Below are 23,421 nucleotides of genomic sequence, written 5' to 3'. Positions count from 1 at the left end.
AATTAAGTTTATTGTATCAATTAATTTATTAATTGAAAATTTTTTCAACTTCAATTAACTTTTTAATTGCAAATATTTTGGTGATATTTTTTCTGTGTGGTACTACAAAATGCCCAATCAATATTGGTTCCATGTTTTGTTGTTCTAGCATTTTGATCTAGGATTGATTTAAATCCCTATGCTAGTAATTATCTTTCCGTCAGGCTACTGTCTCCTTTTCTGTAGATTTTGAGATCACCAGGAATAAAACGTTCGGACGATATTATTAGATCATAGACGATCCCATGACATCATAGACCGAAGGTTTGGTTCAGGGTATGCGTTTTTTAAAAATAGGTAAATTGGATCGTGCTTTAAATATCAGTGCACTACGCCCCTTTTCGCACCAAAATTTATTCCTGTGGTCTATGTTGGGAACATTAACCGCCCTATTTTGAAATGATTCTGCTCGATGATTTGAAATTGGTTAGTAGTGCAAAGCAAAACGACATTTGTACACCCTCAAAAAATCGCTTCTGTAACATATACTCACAAACACATTCTGCTTCAAACATATGTATTTTCAAGATTGGTCCAAACAAAATATCGTTTGTATTGTTCAACCAAATTATGTTTCAACTTAGGCACACCTTGGTAGAAAAAACTACTAAGAAAATTGTCAATGTGTGTATATATTTTTAAGGCGCAAATTGCTAACTTCCATTTTTTTTTTACATGAACCATACTCTCTCGGTCCCTCTTTCTAAACACATATTTCGAAATAATGTTTTGTAAAAATATTTTTTTTTTGTGATAAAAAATTGAACTTTTCTAAGAAAATTAAAACAAGTATATACAGAAGTAAGTTCGGCCGGGCCGAATCTTAAATACCGACCACCATGACTCAAATATAAGTTTCCGCCGAAAACTCTTAGTCGTATCGGGTTACTTGATAATATATAGAATTTCAGGGGGTTTGATGACAGATATTCTCCTAAGCAGATCAGTTCTATACCCTCAAGAAATGAAATCGGTCTATATGGAGGCCTTACTAAATGGACCTATAAAAACGAAATCCCATACAGCTTTTCAGGTAAATTTGATAAAAACTACGGTTTCTACAAGCTAAAGAAGTAAAATCGGGAGAACTATTTTTGGTTCTAAAATACCTCTAGATTTCCAGTTTCAGGCAAATCGGAGAGAAAATACGGTTTCTAGAAGCCCAAGAAGAAAAATCGGAAGATCGGTCTATATGGGGTCTATACCAAAACATGGACCAATACACACTATTTTCGGCACACCTTTTTTTGTCCTAAAATACCTCTATAATTTATAATTTCAGGCAAATCGGAGAGAAAATACGGTTTCTAGAAGCCCAAGAAGTAAAATCGGGAGATAGGTCTATATAGGGGCTATACCAAAACATGGACCAATACACACTATTTTCGGCACACCTTTTTTGGTCCTAAAATACCTCTAGATTTCCAATTTCAGGCAAATCGGAGAGAAAATACGGTTTCTAGAAGCCCAAGTAGTAAAATCGGGAGATCGGTCTATAGGGCTATACCAAAACTTGGACCGATAGGCATCATTTTCGGCACACCTATTTTTGATCCTAAAATACCTCTAATTTCCAGTTTCAGGCAAATCGGAGAGAAAATACGGTTTCTAGAAGCCCAAGAAGCAAACAAAAAACGAATCTGTGCCAAATTGCAGTACGATAGCGCCATTATTGAAAGATGTAGCATGATTACAACAGACAAACAGCCAACATTCTATGGTGGTGGGTATAAAAAATGCTATACAAGAACTACTGTTTCAATACAAGTTTTTGGTGTAAATGTCACTTTGTTGAAAATTTCATCCCGATCGAAAGACTTCGATTCCAAAAGTTGAGGTCATCTTACATGAAATCTCCAAATTTTGCGTAATTCATTTTAGAGAATGGATGGCGCTAAATAGGTGTAATTGTCAATTATTTCACACTTCGAAAAACAAATTAATTTCCTTTGCTTTTCGCAGGTCTATTTATTTACGTTTGAAATATCAGTAAAATATTTTAAAAATTGCTGCCATTAAAATCTCTTTTAAGGCATTCAATTGGCAAAAAACAAAGACAATGAAAACAATAACCAAACAGCTATCAGTAACCTCGGCTACTTGAATGTAGCAAAAGACACAGTAGAGCGGTTATGGTAATGCTAATAAACCAAATTCCGTCTCGTTCAACTTCCAGTAGCCTCCAAAGAAAATCTTTTTAATGAAATATTTATACTCTTTTATGAGAGACGAAATAAAATCCAGAGAAAAAGAGACACATCTGAGAGAATATAAGAAAATTAATTAAATCATTTGTACATTGTTAATTGCCTGAAATAAAACAAAAATAAAAGACACAGAGATCAAGAAAGGCCATCTACTCCCTGTTTTATGCGGGAGAGCTGTAGTGAATGAGATAATAGCTCAATATTGTTGCTATCGAATTTACGCACACACACACACACGTTACTGAGTTTGTGGGTTGAGCCATGTATTGCGCATGCTTAACGCCAGTCATTACGTGATATATTTTTGCTGTTGTTGTCAACATGGTTCGCTTTGGTGTCTGGTCTGCATGATATCTTGGTTGATACTGCCCGAATGTAGACACTTTTATGAGTTAAGGCCACATACATATCAGGCAGCGCACGTATAGACAATTTTGACTAATATAAGTCGACTTCAAATCGAGCTATTTGCACTCTAATACAGCGCCGATATGATAAAAATAAAAAAATATTTTTCGACAAATTTAGAAAAATTTATAGGACCTAGTGAATTGTTTTCACCTTAAAGGCCAGTACTAAGTTGGCATTATCGCGCTAAATTTGCAGACATAGTTTTGATTTTAGAGGCTAAACTCGAACCTAATAGCAGTGTTGCCAGGAAATTATTTGAAAATTCCATACGCGGCTCCTAAAAATTCCCTTTTTTCCCTACGCCCAAAATTTTGTTCCCTACATTTTTCGCTACTGTAAAAAAATTGACTAAATTCAAGCAAATATGGCAAGAAAATAACAAATATTTCTTTAAAATAAATAGTCAGGGATTATATCCTTCAATAAAGGGACCAAATGTGCAATAATATTAATACCGACATTCTGAATCGGATTTCAAACTTTGCAACATAATTGCTCATTTTTAACACTACCAACATTTTTCTTGTGAACTTTAAAGGCCGCGTGTTTCTTCAGGTCAGATTTTCCACAATTTCTAGTCAATCCTTTAATTCAACAGTGAGCTAATTTGCACAAAAAGGTTGTTTTCTAAATCTTGCAGGAATGGTTTTTGACATTTTTTAAATTAAAAACTCTTATGTAATTTGCCCATAGGTAAACAGCGTAAAACAGTTATTTAAAGATATTCCGAAATAAATATTCTACATTTATATAAGCGAACCGCAAATGCACTGCTGAAGTGATCTTTGTATTAGAAAATATATTGGAAACGCCAAGTTAGGGAAGCCATCACCTGTTTATGTACCTAAAGGGTGATACGGTCAAAATTTGGTCAAGGGAAAACGCGTGTAAATCGGTGAAATCGTTTATTTAAAAAATCAAATTAAATTTCTTTTTCATGTTCAATTAGTATAAAATTCAGGAAAAATATTCAGTTAGGCTTTCGCTTTTCCAAATCCGAATTGCCGGGACTCACGCTTGACACCTGCCATCAGATTTTGTACAGCCACCTTGTCCACCTTCTTCGCCGCAGAAAGCCAGTTTGCCTTGGCTTGGCTTGCCTTACCGTAATGGCAAGATGGCAAATCCGGCCAAAACAGTACGGAACAACCGTGTTTCTTCAGGAAAGTCAGCAGACGTTTATTCAAACACTCTTTCACGTAAATTTCTTGGTTGACAGTCCCGGAAGCTATGAAAATGCTGCTTTTCAAGCCACAGGTACAGATGGCTTGCCAAACCAGATATTTCTTTGCGAACTTTGACAGTTTTATGTGCTTGAAAATATCTGCTACGTTTCCCCTTCCATTTGCCGTATAAAACTCCTGTCCCGGAAGCTGCTTGTAGTCGGCTTTGAAGTAGGTTTCGTCGTCCATTACCACGCAGTCAAACTTCGTCAGCATCGTCGTGTACAGGCTCCGGGATCGCGCTTTGGACGTCGTATTTTGTTTATCATCGCGATTTGGAGTCACTACCTTCTTGTAAGTCGATAGTCCGGCTCGTTTTTTGGCTCGATGCACGGTTGTAGACGATACACCCAGCATCTCGGAGAGAGAGGTTAGGGTTTCGCTTGAAACTACCGGCAACTCTCTTTGTCGTCTCAGCAGCTTCCGGTTTTCGATTTCCCCCCGATCCAGACTTCCTGGCTGTCGACAAACGTTCCCCAAACACTTTAATTACATTTGTAACGGCTGATTTGGCAACTTTTAGCGATTTTGCCAGCTTTGCGTGCGAGTAGCTCGGATTTTCGCGATGCGCAAGAAAAATTTTGATACGCTGCTCTTCTTGCTTGGACGGCATTTTGACAACTGAAGAGTGAATTCCAAAATCAAAGTAGGACCAACATTCTACACACACACACCTTCAAAATGAGGGGTGTTCAGGTTTTTTAAATGCAAAATTGAAAGAAATACGTCAAGTTTATATTGACCAAATTTTGACCGTATCACCCTTTAAATGGAAGCGTTCATTCCTGCAATAGTAAATCTATTTCATAGACTCCATGTAGACCAACAATTTAGAAGACAATATTAAGATGATGTTAATATACCTTGCCATCAGTAACTTAGACCACAACCCAAATAATTCGATTGTGGATGACAGTCTTTGGTAGAACTTTGTACGCAATCCATTGTGTAGGGTGCATGAGACCCGGCCTGGTCGAACTTTCAGTCGTATTTACTTGTTTTAATCCAAAAATTATTTCTTGAAATCATAAATGTTTTTCTTTACTTTAAGGAAAATTTCCCTTACTTCAATGACATACGACGTAGAGGGACGCATTTTTCAATGATTTTAGTTCTATATTTAGTAAAAAAATAAAGCTATGATTATAAACCTTTTTTTAATTATCTTAAAGATATGTGTCCTTAATAATGTGTAAATTCTGTGTCCTGAAATTTTGGATGTATAATCTTTATTAGGTCAATATTTTTTCAATGTTTGTAAGACAATCTTCGTGGTATTGATTCGACTTCTTCGTAACCAATTTACACGACCATCTTGTGTAGAATTATAAGAAACCATTCACGCACTACTACAAAAATTCGAATGTAGCAAAATGTATGTATAACTTTTTCTCCCTTTTAATTCAGTTAACTGAAGTGAACAAAAAAATATTAATGTGAAAGAAATTATCCGTCTCTCTCTCTATCACTTTATCTAAAATATAATAATATTCATGAATAAAAATAAAGTAAGATTGGCTTTATTGGCCCCGTTCTTTTGAGGGTGTCTAATAGTATGCAGCCCTTATGTGAGCTATCCTGTATTGGTTTTATTATTATAGCCTCAATATGAATTAACCTGCAAACCTAGAAGTCAGTCTGTGAGATTAGTTCGGTTGCTAAAAAGTTACAAACGCTTCACTAAACATAATTGCTTGGCATAAACCTACAAAGTGAGGGAGCGAGACTTTGTACACACTACGACATCAGTCGATTGGTGTAAGAGCTTAGCAGAGTTTGTATAAATTTTTAACATTCAGTCGACGATTCAACGCGTAAGAGTGCAGTTCCATCAAAGAAAAAATACAAATAAATGTAAGAAAAATATGAAGAAACCACAAATATGGTAAAAAAAATATTGAAATTGAACGTAAAAACCAAAAACAGACATACATAGATAGTGCATGGACAAATGACAAAAGAAAAATAAACAAACCCCTACACTAAAATTAAAAGAAAGCAAAAACAAAACAAAAATGCAAATAAAAATAAAACAACAAAAATTAAAAAAAAAAAAAAAAATTGGTCAATTTAATGCAAAATAATCGTGGTTTATTTTGAAGTGTTAAATACGCAGATTTGTGACACCCCATGGAATTGTAACAACGCATCCTAAGAAATTTACATAATAATAAAATTATTTTTGTTAATGAAATCGAATCATAAACTAATATTTTTAGTTAATGAAATCAAATCATAAACTAATTGAAATATTTAAGAAAAATCGAAAGTGTAATAAAATGTATGCATATGCATTTAAAAGCAATTATAATTATGTCAAGTGTTGACCAAAATTAAAAAAACAGCAAATATAATTTGCTCTTCACACAATAAGAAAAGGGAAGAAAATTAAAAACAAAATTAATTATATTTGACTGATCCTATTGAAATATAGTATGTGCTTAAATCAAAACAGTATTAGTAATGTGTACAAAAGTATAAAAATATTTACAAAAATAATATTACGAGCGATCATGTCAAATCAAAAACTTTTAAGAAAATAAATCATATTTCCATAAAAAAGTTATGTCTTAATCATAGAAAATAATATTCAAAAATATACAAAAAAAAAACATCCTTACTTAATATACAAGGTGCATACCCCACATATGATACATTTACATCCACGCATACCGACATATGTATATATGTTGGTGTGTGCATGTTTACAAGTGTACATGTTCAGGCCAAAAAAGTGAGAGTGTTTGGCAATTGTTTAACCCACAACGAACTGGCCACTTTTGGAGTATCGGATTGAATGAAGAATAACAGCAAAAACAAATACAACCTCCTCAACGTCATAAACGTCAACAAAACTATAAAAAAAAATAACAAAACAAACAAGTCGATTCATAAACTGACCAACCTCAAAGTTTCTTTGTTATGGACACATGAATTGAGTGGCGGCATAGTAAATCAAAGCTTATTATTAACGCTATGAGAACCGAGGGGAACGTTTTGAATGTCCCATTTTTTAAGCTTCAATCATGAAAGTAATAATATCACCCACAGTTCTAATAGCACTGACAAACATATGACCAATTTTAAACAATTAGTTGACATTGAATACGTATTCAATTAAAGGTTAAAATTAACTTTAGTCAGATTTGTAAAATTTCTCCATGCACTGAAAAAAAAGCATACTCGGTTCCAAAGATTTTGTCTTTACTTTAAAAAATTTGGTATTGATTCCGAGCCAAAGAAGCGGAGAATACAAGTAAGGATACTTTTAAGACACAATTCTCTTTTAAATTTAGGTTTTGTGTACTTGCTTCTAGGAAGCAAATTTTAATTTTTCGCTTTCTCAGATTTTTTTTTCTTCATATGCTATCAAAGTCCTTTAAAAACGAGTTAACGGCAACTTTATTTTCCAAATTAGGACTCGACTTCCAGTAGGAATTATACTATGTTTGAAGTAAAAAACTTCTTTAAAATAAAGTTTTGAAAAACATGTCCTATATTTGAACGATTTTTTGCTTTGTAGTCAAGATGCAAAAAGACAACAAATTTAAAGACAATTTCATTAAATTTAAAGAATTTTTCTGAATTATTAAAGTCAAGTTGACCTTAGCCTATAAATTTTTTCTTTCACGTTAAGATACCCATTTTTAAGTCAAATCACTTAATTATAAGGACAATACGACTTCATTGAAAAGTTTATCGACTTTTGGACAAGGAAAATAACTTTATTTTAGAAAAATGCGTCTTCTATGCTAAGCAAAATTTGTATTCGTATTTTAAAGACATGAAATCTTTGACCTCACGACAATATTTTTTTCAGTGTGTATTCAATTAAAAATTTAATTGGTTCCATTATTTTTTTTTTTTTTAATTTACAAACCTTGTTTTTATTTTTAAGTAAAGATAAGAGTTTTCAGCTATGTTCTAATTAAAATAATGGCAAACTTTTTTTCAAATTCGACTAAATTGAATCAATTAACTTTTTAACAAAATTTAAACAAATCTCAAATAAAAAAATTAATTGAAAATTCCACCATTCTCAATAAAAAATTAATTTATTCAATTATTTGTTAATTGAAAAGAGAATAGGGGATTCCGTTATCATCGTACGATTGGGTGACCATACAATCAATTAGAAAGGAGCGTTTGTGTTTATCCTTAGGTTAGGTTAGGTTAGGTTAGGTGGCAGCCCGATGTATCAGGCTCACTTAGACTATTCAGTCCATTGTGATACCACAGTGGTGAACTTCTCTCTTATCACTGAGTGCTGCCCAATTCCATGTGAAGCTCAATGACAAGGGACCTCCTTTTTATAGCCGAGTCCGAACGGCGTTCCACCTTCCTGTGAAACCACTTAGAGAAGCTTTGAAATCCTCAGAAATGTCACCAGCATTACTGAGCCTTGTGTATGCAAGGCGGGCATGGCAACCACCGCACTACAGTTGCGCACATTATATTCGATCAGGTTGAAAATGGGTGCGTGATTTTAGTATATGCCCTCTAACAACTATGCAACAATTGTTTCATATCGGTCCATAATTATATATAGCACCAACATTCAACACCAATCGGAAGATTTTAAACTACATACAGTGAAATCTCTCTCAAAAGTGGACATATTTTGTGTACAGGAAATAGACATTGGTTGGGACGAATGAATTTATTGACGATGTGTTTTGGCAGTTGCAGCTATTATCTGTTGGCAGTTTATGTAACCCGACTAATTGGGTCGACTCTATCGAATTATGACATACGCAACTTATACAACTTCTGTTGTGTCACCAAATATTGTTAGTTTCTGCTACCTCTACTATTCTGTTACATCAGTCAATATAATAAATAATAATGTCCACAACCGAATCAAAATTTAATGAATTTCCCAAAAAATATTGTCTGTTTATTTAAATCTCAGCAAAAAAACATGCTTAACTTTCAGCAGATTTGTAAGGGAAGTCAAAGTATATCAGCACACACTCATCATTCAGAAAAATCTGAAATCTCGGCAATATTGGGCAATATATTTACGTGATGTTATAGATTACGCATCCTAAATTTTAGAATGCGTAATTTACAAAATATTAAGGACAAATTTCTATTAAGGACAAATTTCTTTAAAAATATTGACCTAATATGGAAGATTATGCAACTTAAATTTTAGGACTCAAACTTTACACAATGCTAAGGACAAAATTCTTTAAAACAATTACATTTTAATTAAAAGAAATTTTATAATCCTTGCTTCAAAAATGTTTTTCATTAAATTTAGGACACAAATCTTGAAATTTTGCGTCTCTCTGCTGAAGTTGTAGATATTTGAAGTAAGGCAAATTTTCCTTAAAATAAAGAAAAACATTTTTAATTGAAAGAAATCGTCTCTAACTCAACTGACATATTGAATTTTTTAATTTAAGATAAAAACGCTTCCAATATAGGCTAAGACTAATTTTTAGGAATTGCATTTTTTTGCATTAAGAAAACTGTTTTTACTTTGGAGTACCTGACACAATTTGCATTTTGAAATTGGAATTTGTTTATTAATATATCGCAAAAAGAAAATAAAAACTCGATGAATGAGATCTGTATCCAATTTTAATTTTATTGATACTAGATTTAAAGCCAGGGAGGTCCATAAAAAATGTCTTTATTTTAAAGAAGCCGCATCTTTGGCTCGGAATCAATACCAAAATCCTTAAGGGAAGGTCAAAATCTTTGGTTCCAAGTAAACTTGTTTTGAGTGAATGTTTATAATCTTTGCTTCAAAAAAAAAAATTTATTAAATTTGGGAGGCAATTTTTGGAAATGAATTAAGGAAAATATTTTTTAAAATAAAGGAACACATTTCAGATTTAAAGAAATCGTCCTTAAATTTACTGAAATAATGGATCTATAGATTTAAGATAAAAACGCTTCAAATATAGACTTTGGAGGATTTAGTATCTTTGATTTAAAGTTTTTTTTTTTGAATTAAGAAAACAGTTTCCCCTTTGAAGTATCCGTTATAATTTAGATTCTTAAACTGGCATTTGTTTGGACATGATAGCTTTATTATATACCGAAATAAAAAAGAATGAAAATTCGATAAATGAAATCTGTATCCTAATTTTAATATTATTGATTCTAGATTTAAAGACATATAGGTTGATAAAAATGTCTTTATTTTAAAGAAGCCACGACTTTGGCTCGGAATCAATAGCAAAATCCTTAAAGGAAGGTCAAAGTCGGGCTGTACATCATCTTCGAACTGTATTTTCTCAACAACAGTGTGAACAAACGGACTGACGGAAAGGCAATGTAACATAAATAGGAATAGGTAGGTCTTAATAACTGACAGTAATAAAATGTTTTCAAAATAAGAACATTTGGCTGGTACAACTACGTTTCTTTATCACAAAAGAAAATGTATTTCAATTATTAGCAAATATTTAAAGACCTAAAAACTACTTGTGCTCAAAGAAATGAAGTAGACACCACCTCCAAAAAAGTGAACAAAATTTTTTTATAGCCGATTAGTTGATTTTTTTATTTAAATATATTTTGTTATATTCCATGTTAGCCTGATACCGAAACAGGCAATTAACGTCCAAATGCATTATATCTAATTTTACAATTATTAATCGAGCTTTATGGACAGATTTAGATTAAGGAACATGATTAATAGAGTCATTGAAAAGTAAACGCCAGATACAAATATATACACGCCTGGACTGTACATGTTTCGATTCGGGCGAATAAACCTTTCCCCAGCCTTTAGTATAGATCTGGCTGGGAGAGATAACTCAATTTTGGGCTCTTTATGCTAACTCCTTATGGAGAAAACATTTGGGATTCTTACAAATTGAATCATCTTTTCTCCCACTGTACATCATGTTCTCATATAACTTACAAGTCCCTTAATCTTATTTTTATTTTGTTTTTGTTACACAGTAATGCAACAACACGAAATTTATTTTATTGTAAAATTAGAAAAAAATATATTTTGCTTACTTGACGTGAACTGAAAATGGAAAACGTTTTTTACAAATAAAATACATAATTTCCTACATATGAAAATAGTTCATATTTTCCTAAAATGAGTGAAGTTAATTTAAATTGCATTCATAGATTTCTCAAATGAGACCTTTGCTATATTATCACATTAAAACTAATCTCTCATTAGTGGACATCTCTCAAATGTGAACAAAATTTAAGTGACCATATATGTCCTCTGCTGAGAGGTTTCACTGTTCAAGTTTTCTATCGGCTCTCAAAGTGTTAATAAACGACTCACTATAAAAGGCATATACCAACCAATCAACTAAACATGTTTCAACAAATTTCCAGCAAATACTAGTTGGAGCGATTACAAAACTACGCCACCACTAATCCATGTTGTCTTGAAAACTGAATAACTTGGCCAGTGTCTCAACATGCCACATGTTGCACTTTGGTCGCATGAAGGCAAAATAAAAACAAGTTTAGTTTAACCCACTTTTGAGGTTTTCGATCCGATCATTGTGCAAAATGTGAACAACCTTAAAAGACGAGACTCACAACCAATTGTTTGCCAATACACTAGTGTTCCATTGAGTTGCTAATAAAAAAAGCTCAACTTTCCATTTCAGTGTAGGTAAAGAAATTCCGAAGAACCCGGTTCTGTATGTGATGTAATTGGTGTATGCTTCTTGTATCCAAAGCCACCCCTATAAATGCTCTATAATGCAGCTGAGTCTATTTTTCAAATCCCACTGTCATCCTAATCGTCACCGTCATCATCAGCCAAATCAGAGGCGTCACCATCAATCAAGTGATTGTCATCGAACAGATGACAATGCCAGTCCTCAGCATTGTGAGCGCCTTCAACACCGTCGTTATTATGCTTCCAACTTCATTATGCCGGCAGTATTAATGACAGCATTGCTGTTTCTAGCCCAATGTAAGTATATGAGATTGTTTGTTTCGTATTTTCATCTGCGTTTTCTTCTGTTATTAACTAATTTTTTATTCATTATTTGGTGTTAAATTGTTTATGTTTATATTGTGGATTTTTGTTTTTTTTTTCGATCTACGAAACTGGTTTCTTCTTTGGACTTTTGAAATTTGTAGCTTGAATGAGCAGCGACGCATGCGCACAATATTAATGACGACCTGCGCACACAAAAAGTCAAGGTCACTTAGACGACGTTCGTTTGAATTTGAAATTAAAGCAAACTTTGATTGAGGCCTTTAGAATCAGCATGGAAAGGTGATAAGGTTAAAAGCCATTAGAATTTCAGTGAAGGGTATGGTGAGATGCGATTAATACCGAATGTGTTAATTATCTGTAGTGTGGTCTCAAAACATGCCGAGGTCATTGTTTGTCTAACAAATTGATTGATCGCTATCAATTTTATATATGTATGCCTACATCCTGAGAAGAAATATGATTATCTCAAACAAGTTTCAAGAGTATCACGGTACTTTTTTACGGGACACATGTAACATTTTTGTCGCAAAGATCTTCTTTCCTAAGCAACATGCTTGCCGAAATTAGATATTTAATTTCCGAGAAAATAACATGATGCGCTTGAAACAATTAAAACAAAATGGAGACAAAAGAACAAGTATGAGGAACCATCATAGCACTATGGGAGGATATTGAAAATTTGCGGCAAAAATTATTTACAATCAATTTAGTATCTCCAAACAAGGTATATCGATATATCTTATCAAAATCAAATGTTACCAAGAAAAAGGGAGTCAATCCCCCTTATTCCAGGTTTTTACTTTTACACATAAGTAAAACTCTTTAGATATATAGTATTAAATACGAAAAAATATATATTATTATTTTAAATATATAAAATAAGATCCATTTTGGAGTTTTGTTTAAAAATAAAATTAAACAAGTATATACGGCCGCAAGTTCGGCCAGGCCGAATCTTATGTACCCACCACCATGGATTGCGTAGAAACTTCTACGAAAGACTGTCATCCACAATCGAATTACTTGGGTTGTGGTCTCTTAAAACTTCTTATTCCTGCATGGTTGTTGGATACCATATACTAACATCACGTACCAAATTTCAACCGAATGCGAAGAATTTTGCTCTTCCAAGGGGCTCTGGAGGTCAAATCTGGGGATCGGTTTATATGGGGCCTATATATAATTATGGACCGATATCGACCAATTTTTGCATGGTTGTTAGAGACCATATACTAACATCACGTACCAAATTTCAGCCGGATCGGATGAAATTTGCTTCTCGTAGAGGCCTCGCAAGCCAAATCGGGGGATCGGTTTATATGGGGGCTATATATAATTATGGACCGATGTAGACCAATTTCTGCATGGTTGTTAGAGACCATATACTGACACCATGTACCAAATTTCAGCCGGATCGGATGAAATTTGCTTCTCTTAGGGGCCTCGCAAGCCAAATCGGGGGATCGGTTTATATGGGGGCTATATAGAATTATGGACCGATGTGGACCAGTTTTTGCATGGTTGTTAGAGACCATATACTAACACCATGTACCAAACTTCAGCCGGATCGGATGAAATTTGCTTCTCTTAGAGGCCTCTCAAGCCAAATTTTGGGGTCCGTTTATATGGGGGCAATACGTAAAAGTGGACCGATATGGCCCATTTGCAATACCATCCGACCTACATCAATAACAACTACTTGTGGCAAGTTTCAAGTCGATACTTGTTTCGTTCGGAAGTTAGCGTGATTTCAACAGACGGACGGACATGTCAGATCGTCAGATCGACTCAGAATTTCACCACGACCCAGAATCTATATACTTTATGGGGTCTTAGAGCAATATTTCGGTGTGTTACAAACGGAATGACAAAGTTAATATACCCCCCATCCTATGGTGGTGGGTATAAAAATGTTTAGTTCGCTCAAAAACAGTGAACACACTGCAGCACTTTATTTTAATTTTGAGGATTTTTATGTTTTAATTAAAAGTTCCCCAAATGAGAAAGTTCGTTATCTATGTTAGTTTTTTTTTCGCCTTTTCCTTAATGTGCTATCGACGTCCCTTTAAAATATGTTAACGAAAACTTAAATTTCCAAATTCTGGCTCGAATTTCAGAATTAAAGGGTGATTTGTTAAGAGCTTGATAACTTTTTTTAAAAAAAAAACGCATAAAATTTGCAAAATCTCATCGGTTCTTTATTTGAAACGTTAGATTGGTCCATGACATTTACTTTTTGAAGATAATTTCATTTAAATGTTGACCGCGGCTGCGTCTTAGGTGGTCCATTCGGAAAGTCCAATTTTGGGCAACTTTTTCGAGCATTTCGGCAAGAATAGCCCGAATTTCTTCGGAAATGTTGTCTTCCAAAGCTGGAATAGTTGCTGGCTTATTTCTGTAGACTTTAGACTTGACGTAGCCCCACAAAAAATAGTCTAAAGGCGTCAAATCGCATGATCTTGGTGGCCAACTTACCGGTCCATTTCTTGAGATGAATTGTTCTCCGAAGTTTTCCCTCAAAATGGCCATAGAATCGCGAGCTGTGTGGCATGTAGCGCCATCTTGTTGAAACCACATGTCAACCAAGTTCAGTTCTTCCATTTTTGGCAACAAAAAGTTTGTTAGCATCGAACGATAGCGATCGCCATTCACCGTAACGTTGCGTCCAACAGCATCTTTGAAAAAATACGGTCCAATGATTCCACCAGCGTACAAACCACACCAAACAGTGCATTTTTCGGGATGCATGGGCAGTTCTTGAACGGCTTCTGGTTGCTCTTCACTCCAAATGCGGCAATTTTGCTTATTTACGTAGCCATTCAACCAGAAATGAGCCTCATCGCTGAACAAAATTTGTCGATAAAAAAGCGGATTTTCTGCCACTGATTTTGGTAATAAAATTCAATGATTTGCAAGCGTTGCTCGTTAGTAAGTCTATTCATTATGAAATGTCAAAGCATACTGAGCATCTTTCTCTTTGACACCATGTCTGAAATCCCACGTGATCTGTCAAATACTAATGCATGAAAATCCTAACCTCAAAAGAATCACCGTTTATTAAAGACAACTTGACCTTAGACTTATTAAAGCCATGGTGAGGTTTTCTTTTACGTTAGTATACCCTATTTTAAGTAGCATCACTTAAATATAGGGATAAAACGACTTAATTTAAAATATTGTCGACATTTGGACAAGGAAAAAAAAACGTTATATCGGAGAAGTGTGCCTTAAGGAATTTGGTATTGATTACGAAAGGAAATGTAGGATAATTTTAGAAAGAAAATGTATAAAAAATACATTTTTTATCGTATATAAAATATCGTATTTTAAAAGAAACACACAGGAAAAAATTTCACCACAATATTCCTATTAAAATTTTAATCGAATTTTCAAAAATATTCAATTAAAAATTTAATTGATTCAACAAATTTTTTAATTAAAACAAGTATATACGGCCGTAAGTTCGGCCAGGCCGAAGCTTATGTACCCTCCACCATGGATTGCGTAGAAACTTCTACTGAAGCCGATGGCAAGGTATTTTAAAACTCCCTAACACCGTAATATATACCACATAGTCCATATGTGGTATATATTAGACTAAAAAAGGCCGATTAAATACGTAATTATTTAGTTTAAAGTTTCTATAGAAATAAAATTTTGACAGAATAAAATTTTGACAAAATTTTCTATAGAAATAAAATATGGAAAAAAATTCTATAGGAATAAAATTTTGACAAAATTTTCTATAGAAATAAAATTTTGTCAAAATTTTCTATAGAAATAAAATTTTGACAAATTTTTCTATAGAAATAAAATTTTGACAAAATTTTCTATAGAAATAACATTTTGACAATGTTTTCTATAAAAATAAAATTTTGGTAGATTATTTTTGGCTCGAGTGGCAACCATGATTATGAACCGATTTTTGTGTGATTGGGGATCGGCTATATATAACTACAGACCGATATGGACCAATTTTGGCATGGTTATTAGCGGCCTTATACTAACACCACGTTGCAAATTTCAACCGGTTCGGATGAATTTTGCTCCTCCAAGAGGCTCCGGAGATCAAATCTGGGGAACGGTTTATATGGGGGCTATATAATTATGAACCGATGTGGACCAATTTTTGCATGGTTGTTATAGACCATATACTAACACTATGTACCAAATTTCAGCCGGATCGGATGAAATTTGCTTCTCTAAGAGCAATCGCAAGCCAAATTTGGGGGTCCGTTTATATGGGGGCTATACGTAAAAGTGGACCGATATGGACCAGTTTTTGCATGGTTGTTAGAGACCATATACTAACACTATGTACCAAATTTCAGCCGGATCGGATGAAATTTGCTTCTCTAAGAGCAATCGCAAGCCAAATTTGGGGGTCCGTTTATATGGGGGCTATACGTAAAAGTGGACCGATATGGACCAATTTTTGCATGGTTGTTAGAGACCATATATTAACACCATGTACCAAATTTCAGCCGGATCGGATGTTTCTATCCAATTTGCCTGAAATTGTTTTCTATCCAATTTGCCTGAAATTGGAAATCTAGAGGTCTTTTATGACCACAAAGAGGTGTGCCAAAAATGGTGAGTATCGGTCCATGTTTTGGTATAGCCCCATATAGACCGATCTCCCGATTTTGATTCTTGGGCTTCTAGAATCCGTAGTTATTATCCAATTTGGTTGAAATATGAAATCTAGACGTATTTTAGGACCATAAAGAGGTGTGCTAAAAATGGTGAGTATCGGTCCATGTTTTGGTATATCCTCCATATAGACCGATCTTGGACTTATAGAATCCGTAGTTTTTATCCAATTTGCCTGAAATTGGAAATCTAGAGGTATTTTAGAACAATAAAGAGGTGTGCGGAAAATTGTGAGTATCGGTCCATGTTTCGGTATATCCCTCATATAGGCCGATCTCCAGTTTTTACTTCTTGGGCGTCTAAAATCTGCAGTTTTTATCCAATTTGCCTGGAATTAGAAATCTAGAGATATTTTAAAACCCTAAAGAGGTGTGCTGAAAATGATGAGTATCGGACCATGTTTTTATATAGCCCCCATATAGACCGATCTCCAGATTTTATTCTTGGGCTTATAGAAACCGTAGTTTCTTGTCTCAAATTGGAAATCTAGAGGTATTTTAGGACCATAAAAAGGTATGCCGAAAATGGTGAGTATAGGTCCATGTTTTGATATAGCCATCAGACAGACCGATCTTTTGGGCTTCTAGAAACCGTAATTGTTGTCCACTTTGCCTGAAATCGAAAATCTGGAGGTTTCTAGGAATATAAATAGGTGTGCAAGAAATGATTTTATTTTTTAGGCTTCTAGAATCCATAGTTTTTATCTAATTTGCCTGAAATGGGAAATCTAGAGGTATTTTAGGACCTTAAATATGAGAGCCAAAAATGACGTGTATTGGTCCATGTTTTGGTTTATCTCCCAAATAGACCGATCTCCCGATTTTACTTCTTGGGCTTTTGGGCATAGTTTTTTTCAAATTTGCATGACATTTTAAATCTAGAAGTATTTTAGGAACATAAAGAGGTTTGCCGAAAATGGTGAATATCGGTCCATGTGCAGTGATAATGAAAATTGCTTGAAACTGAATTATACTTTCCAGATTTTACTTCTGGTAATCATTTAACCCTCTAACGCCTTTAGGCGGGCTTCATTCAATAAGCAAGCTTTTAGTAAAACACACCTTAAGACAACCAAAATGGGCAAAATAAAAAGAAAACTTATTTGAAACTATTCAAGTGGCTTTGCAGCATATGCTGAATTTTACCGTATAAATTTTTCTTGCTTAGTTATCTTGCTTTTGTGTCGTAAACATAGAAAATTTAATCAGCTGGCAAAAAAAATTGGGTCATTAGAGGGTTAAATAATGGGGGTAAAAATCTACAGATGTTAGATTTTAAATCAAGGCGTTATTTCATCGTTTTTTTGCACACTGGCACACGATGTTTATGATTCCTCTAAAACTCAAACAAATATGGTTCTTATAAATCCAGAATTTGATCTAGTCTTCATAGGTAAAATCTTTGAATTTATCTTCGGGAAGTGTACCGGTTGAATTGATCTGATTGTCATCAAATCCCCCTGAAATTTTCACAGGAAACTATAATATTTAATTCATGGTGGTGGGTATTTAAAATTCGGCCCGGCCGAACTTACTGCTTTATATGACTTTGGCGATTGATACTATCATTTCTTTGATTGAAGGCATTTCAATTAAAAATTAATTGGATCAATTAATTCGTGATTGAATCCAAAAATTATTTTTTGTATACACTTGGAGTTGATATTTGTTCAACTGTCTTTGGCGCTACTCGAAGTTCACGACAGGCACACTTTAAGAAAAATTTACTGATTTTAAAAACGTATGAACACAATTGAAGTACGAATCATTAAGTTTAGAAAAATTTTAACTATTTTGGCAAAATTCGAAATTCGTTTATGAGAATGGTTTCTCTTAATTTTGGTTCATGTAACCAAAATAACCAAAAACTAATTTAAAAAAACAATGGCAAAATTTAACTAAACCGAATTAGTTCTTATGAAAAATTTTAAACCAAAGATGCGAAATCATCAAAATAAGTCTTAGCCTATATTCAAAGAGTTTATACCTTAAATCTAACGATTTAATATATCTGCTACATACAAAATGTTTTTCTTTATTTTAAGGAAATTTTGCTTACTCCAACGAAATTTTCAAAATTCGTGTCCTAGAGTTAATGAACAACAAATTTATTGAAAAAAAAGATTATAAACTTTCTTTTAATTAACATTTTATTAATTTAAAGAATTTTGTCCTTAATATTTAATTGCGTGTCCTAAAAGATTATGCAACCTAATCTCTTTCATATTAAGTCAATAGTTTTTTTTTTTCAGTGCAGACAAATGGGATAAAAATTCCCGTGGCTAGAAACCGAAATACTGAAAAAACTCCAAATTCGGAGAATAAATGCGAATCTAATGCAGTGGGTGATTACAAATATGATATCCGCCTATTGACAAGTCCAGATAAAATTCTTTGCTTCTGATCCGATTTCCCACCATTTCCGGATACAAACCGAACTTATCAATTGTCTATTTGGATACCCTTTTTTTGCTGGGTATCCAAATATAATATTTCCCCACTTGTTTTAAAAGTGGGGAAATATTATTAAATGGGTACCAGTCCTGTGATAGATCCTTCAGTGACAATTTCACGTAAGGTTGTTAAAATGTTTTTAGCACCATACAAAGTTCAAAACGGACACAATTTAGTAAAACTTAAATTCCAGAAATTCAATATATTTTGTAATTAAAATTTATGTAAAATTGTATACGTCGTTTGTGTAAATTTTTATACCCTTCACCACTACTGTGGTACAGGGTATAATAAGTTTGTGCATTTGTATGTAACGCCAAGAAGGAGTAATCATAGACCAACCTTTTAGTATACGGATCGGCTTAGAATTAAATTCTGAGTTGATTTAGCGATGTCCGTCTGTCTGTCTGTCCGTCTGTCTGTCCGTCTGTCTGTCCGTCTGTCTGTCCGTCTGTCTGTCTGTCTGTCTGTCTGTCTGTTGATGTATTTTTGTGTGCAAAGTACAGCTCGCAGTTTTAGTCCGATTGTCTTAAAATTTGGTATAGGGTCCTGTTTCGGCTCAAAGACGATCCCTATTGATTTTGGGAAAAATCGGTTCAGATTTAGATATAGCTGCCATATATATTTTTCACCGATCTGGTCATAATTGGCGTGTATATCAACCGATCTTCCTCAAATTCCGTACATCCGAATATTTTATGAGTCTCGAAAAACTTGCAAAATATCAGCCAAATAGGTTCAGATTTAGATATAGCTCCCATTTATAGCTTTAGCCCGATTTACACTCATATGACCACAGAGGCCAATTTTTAACTCCGATTCAGTTGAAATTTTGCACAGGGAGTAGAATTAGCATTGTAGCCATGCGTGCCAAATTTGGTTGAAATCGGTTCAGATTTAGATATATCTCCCATATATACCTTTCGCCCGATTTACACTCATATGACCACAGAGGCCAATTTTTAACTCCGATTTAGTTGAAATTTTGCACAGGGAGTAGAATTAGCATTGTTACTATGCGTGCCAAATTTGGTTGAAATCGGTTCAGATTTAGATATATCTCCCATATATAGCTTTCGCCCGATTTACACTCATATGTCCACAGAGGCAAATTTTTAACTCCGATTTAGTTGAAATTTTGCACAGGGAGGAGAATAAGCATTGTTGCTATGCGTGCCAAATTTGGTTGAAATCGGTTCAGATTTAGATATAGCTCCCATATATATGTTTTTCTGATTTCGACAAAAATGGTCAAAATACCAACATTTTCCTTGTAAAATCGCCACTGCTTAGTCGAAAGGTTGTAAAAATGACTCTAATTTTCCTAAACTTCTAATACATATATATCGAGCGATAAATCATAAATAAACTTTTTTGAAGTTTCCTTAAAATTGCTTCAGATTTAAACGTTTCCCATATTTATACCCTTCACCACTACTGTGGTACAGGGTATAATAAGTTTGTGCATTTGTATGTAACGCCAAGAAGGAGTAATCATAGACCAACCTTTTAGTATACGGATCGGCTTAGAATTAAATTCTGAGTTGATTTAGCGATGTCCGTCTGTCTGTCTGTCCGTCTGTCTGTCCGTCTGTCTGTCCGTCTGTCTGTCCGTCTGTCTGTCTGTCTGTCTGTCTGTCTGTTGATGTATTTTTGTGTGCAAAGTACAGCTCGCAGTTTTAGTCCGATTGTCTTAAAATTTGGTATAGGGTCCTGTTTCGGCTCAAAGACGATCCCTATTGATTTTGGGAAAAATCGGTTCAGATTTAGATATAGCTGCCATATATATTTTTCACCGATCTGGTCATAATTGGCGTGTATATCAACCGATCTTCCTCAAATTCCGTACATCCGAATATTTTATGAGTCTCGAAAAACTTGCAAAATATCAGCCAAATAGGTTCAGATTTAGATATAGCTCCCATTTATAGCTTTAGCCCGATTTACACTCATATGACCACAGAGGCCAATTTTTAACTCCGATTCAGTTGAAATTTTGCACAGGGAGTAGAATTAGCATTGTAGCCATGCGTGCCAAATTTGGTTGAAATCGGTTCAGATTTAGATATATCTCCCATATATACCTTTCGCCCGATTTACACTCATATGACCACAGAGGCCAATTTTTAACTCCGATTTAGTTGAAATTTTGCACAGGGAGTAGAATTAGCATTGTTACTATGCGTGCCAAATTTGGTTGAAATCGGTTCAGATTTAGATATATCTCCCATATATAGCTTTCGCCCGATTTACACTCATATGTCCACAGAGGCAAATTTTTAACTCCGATTTAGTTGAAATTTTGCACAGGGAGGAGAATAAGCATTGTTGCTATGCGTGCCAAATTTGGTTGAAATCGGTTCAGATTTAGATATAGCTCCCATATATATGTTTTTCTGATTTCGACAAAAATGGTCAAAATACCAACATTTTCCTTGTAAAATCGCCACTGCTTAGTCGAAAGGTTGTAAAAATGACTCTAATTTTCCTAAACTTCTAATACATATATATCGAGCGATAAATCATAAATAAACTTTTTTGAAGTTTCCTTAAAATTGCTTCAGATTTAAACGTTTCCCATATTTATACCCTTCACCACTACTGTGGTACAGGGTATAATAAGTTTGTGCATTTGTATGTAACGCCAAGAAGGAGTAATCATAGACCAACCTTTTAGTATACGGATCGGCTTAGAATTAAATTCTGAGTTGATTTAGCGATGTCCGTCTGTCTGTCTGTCCGTCTGTCTGTCCGTCTGTCTGTCCGTCTGTCTGTCCGTCTGTCTGTCTGTCTGTCTGTCTGTCTGTTGATGTATTTTTGTGTGCAAAGTACAGCTCGCAGTTTTAGTCCGATTGTCTTAAAATTTGGTATAGGGTCCTGTTTCGGCTCAAAGACGATCCCTATTGATTTTGGGAAAAATCGGTTCAGATTTAGATATAGCTGCCATATATATTTTTCACCGATCTGGTCATAATTGGCGTGTATATCAACCGATCTTCCTCAAATTCCGTACATCCGAATATTTTATGAGTCTCGAAAAACTTGCAAAATATCAGCCAAATAGGTTCAGATTTAGATATAGCTCCCATTTATAGCTTTAGCCCGATTTACACTCATATGACCACAGAGGCCAATTTTTAACTCCGATTCAGTTGAAATTTTGCACAGGGAGTAGAATTAGCATTGTAGCCATGCGTGCCAAATTTGGTTGAAATCGGTTCAGATTTAGATATATCTCCCATATATACCTTTCGCCCGATTTACACTCATATGACCACAGAGGCCAATTTTTAACTCCGATTTAGTTGAAATTTTGCACAGGGAGTAGAATTAGCATTGTTACTATGCGTGCCAAATTTGGTTGAAATCGGTTCAGATTTAGATATATCTCCCATATATAGCTTTCGCCCGATTTACACTCATATGTCCACAGAGGCAAATTTTTAACTCCGATTTAGTTGAAATTTTGCACAGGGAGGAGAATAAGCATTGTTGCTATGCGTGCCAAATTTGGTTGAAATCGGTTCAGATTTAGATATAGCTCCCATATATATGTTTTTCTGATTTCGACAAAAATGGTCAAAATACCAACATTTTCCTTGTAAAATCGCCACTGCTTAGTCGAAAGGTTGTAAAAATGACTCTAATTTTCCTAAACTTCTAATACATATATATCGAGCGATAAATCATAAATAAACTTTTTTGAAGTTTCCTTAAAATTGCTTCAGATTTAAACGTTTCCCATATTTTTATACCCTTCACCACTACTGTGGTACAGGGTATAATAAGTTTGTGCATTTGTATGTAACGCCAAGAAGGAGTAATCATAGACCAACCTTTTAGTATACGGATCGGCTTAGAATTAAATTCTGAGTTGATTTAGCGATGTCCGTCTGTCTGTCTGTCCGTCTGTCTGTCCGTCTGTCTGTCCGTCTGTCTGTCCGTCTGTCTGTCTGTCTGTCTGTCTGTTGATGTATTTTTGTGTGCAAAGTACAGCTCGCAGTTTTAGTCCGATTGTCTTAAAATTTGGTATAGGGTCCTGTTTCGGCTCAAAGACGATCCCTATTGATTTTGGGAAAAATCGGTTCAGATTTAGATATAGCTGCCATATATATTTTTCACCGATCTGGTCATAATTGGCGTGTATATCAACCGATCTTCCTCAAATTCCGTACATCCGAATATTTTATGAGTCTCGAAAAACTTGCAAAATATCAGCCAAATAGGTTCAGATTTAGATATAGCTCCCATTTATAGCTTTAGCCCGATTTACACTCATATGACCACAGAGGCCAATTTTTAACTCCGATTCAGTTGAAATTTTGCACAGGGAGTAGAATTAGCATTGTAGCCATGCGTGCCAAATTTGGTTGAAATCGGTTCAGATTTAGATATATCTCCCATATATACCTTTCGCCCGATTTACACTCATATGACCACAGAGGCCAATTTTTAACTCCGATTTAGTTGAAATTTTGCACAGGGAGTAGAAT

The 23,421-nt window shown here is 34.3% G+C and overlaps 1 protein-coding gene across 1 annotated transcript in view; it reads left to right on the top strand.

Moving 5' to 3' along the window:
* Positions 1-5,643: 5,643 nt before the first annotated feature.
* The window catches only part of snsl (snustorr snarlik), a 36,386-nt gene continuing 18,608 nt past the window's right edge, over positions 5,644-23,421 (top strand). Inside the window, exons 1-2 of the mRNA XM_075293733.1 lie at positions 5,644-5,734; positions 11,482-11,792. Coding sequence (XP_075149848.1) covers positions 11,576-11,792 — 217 coding nt within the window. The 5' untranslated portion in view covers positions 5,644-5,734; positions 11,482-11,575. The remainder of the gene's footprint in view (positions 5,735-11,481; positions 11,793-23,421) is intronic.

The sequence above is a fragment of the Haematobia irritans genome, chromosome 2 (genome assembly GCF_050003625.1).
Source record: "Haematobia irritans isolate KBUSLIRL chromosome 2, ASM5000362v1, whole genome shotgun sequence".
NCBI classification, from domain to species: Eukaryota; Metazoa; Arthropoda; class Insecta; order Diptera; family Muscidae; genus Haematobia; species Haematobia irritans.
This window is presented reverse-complemented; position numbering and strand designations above follow the sequence as displayed.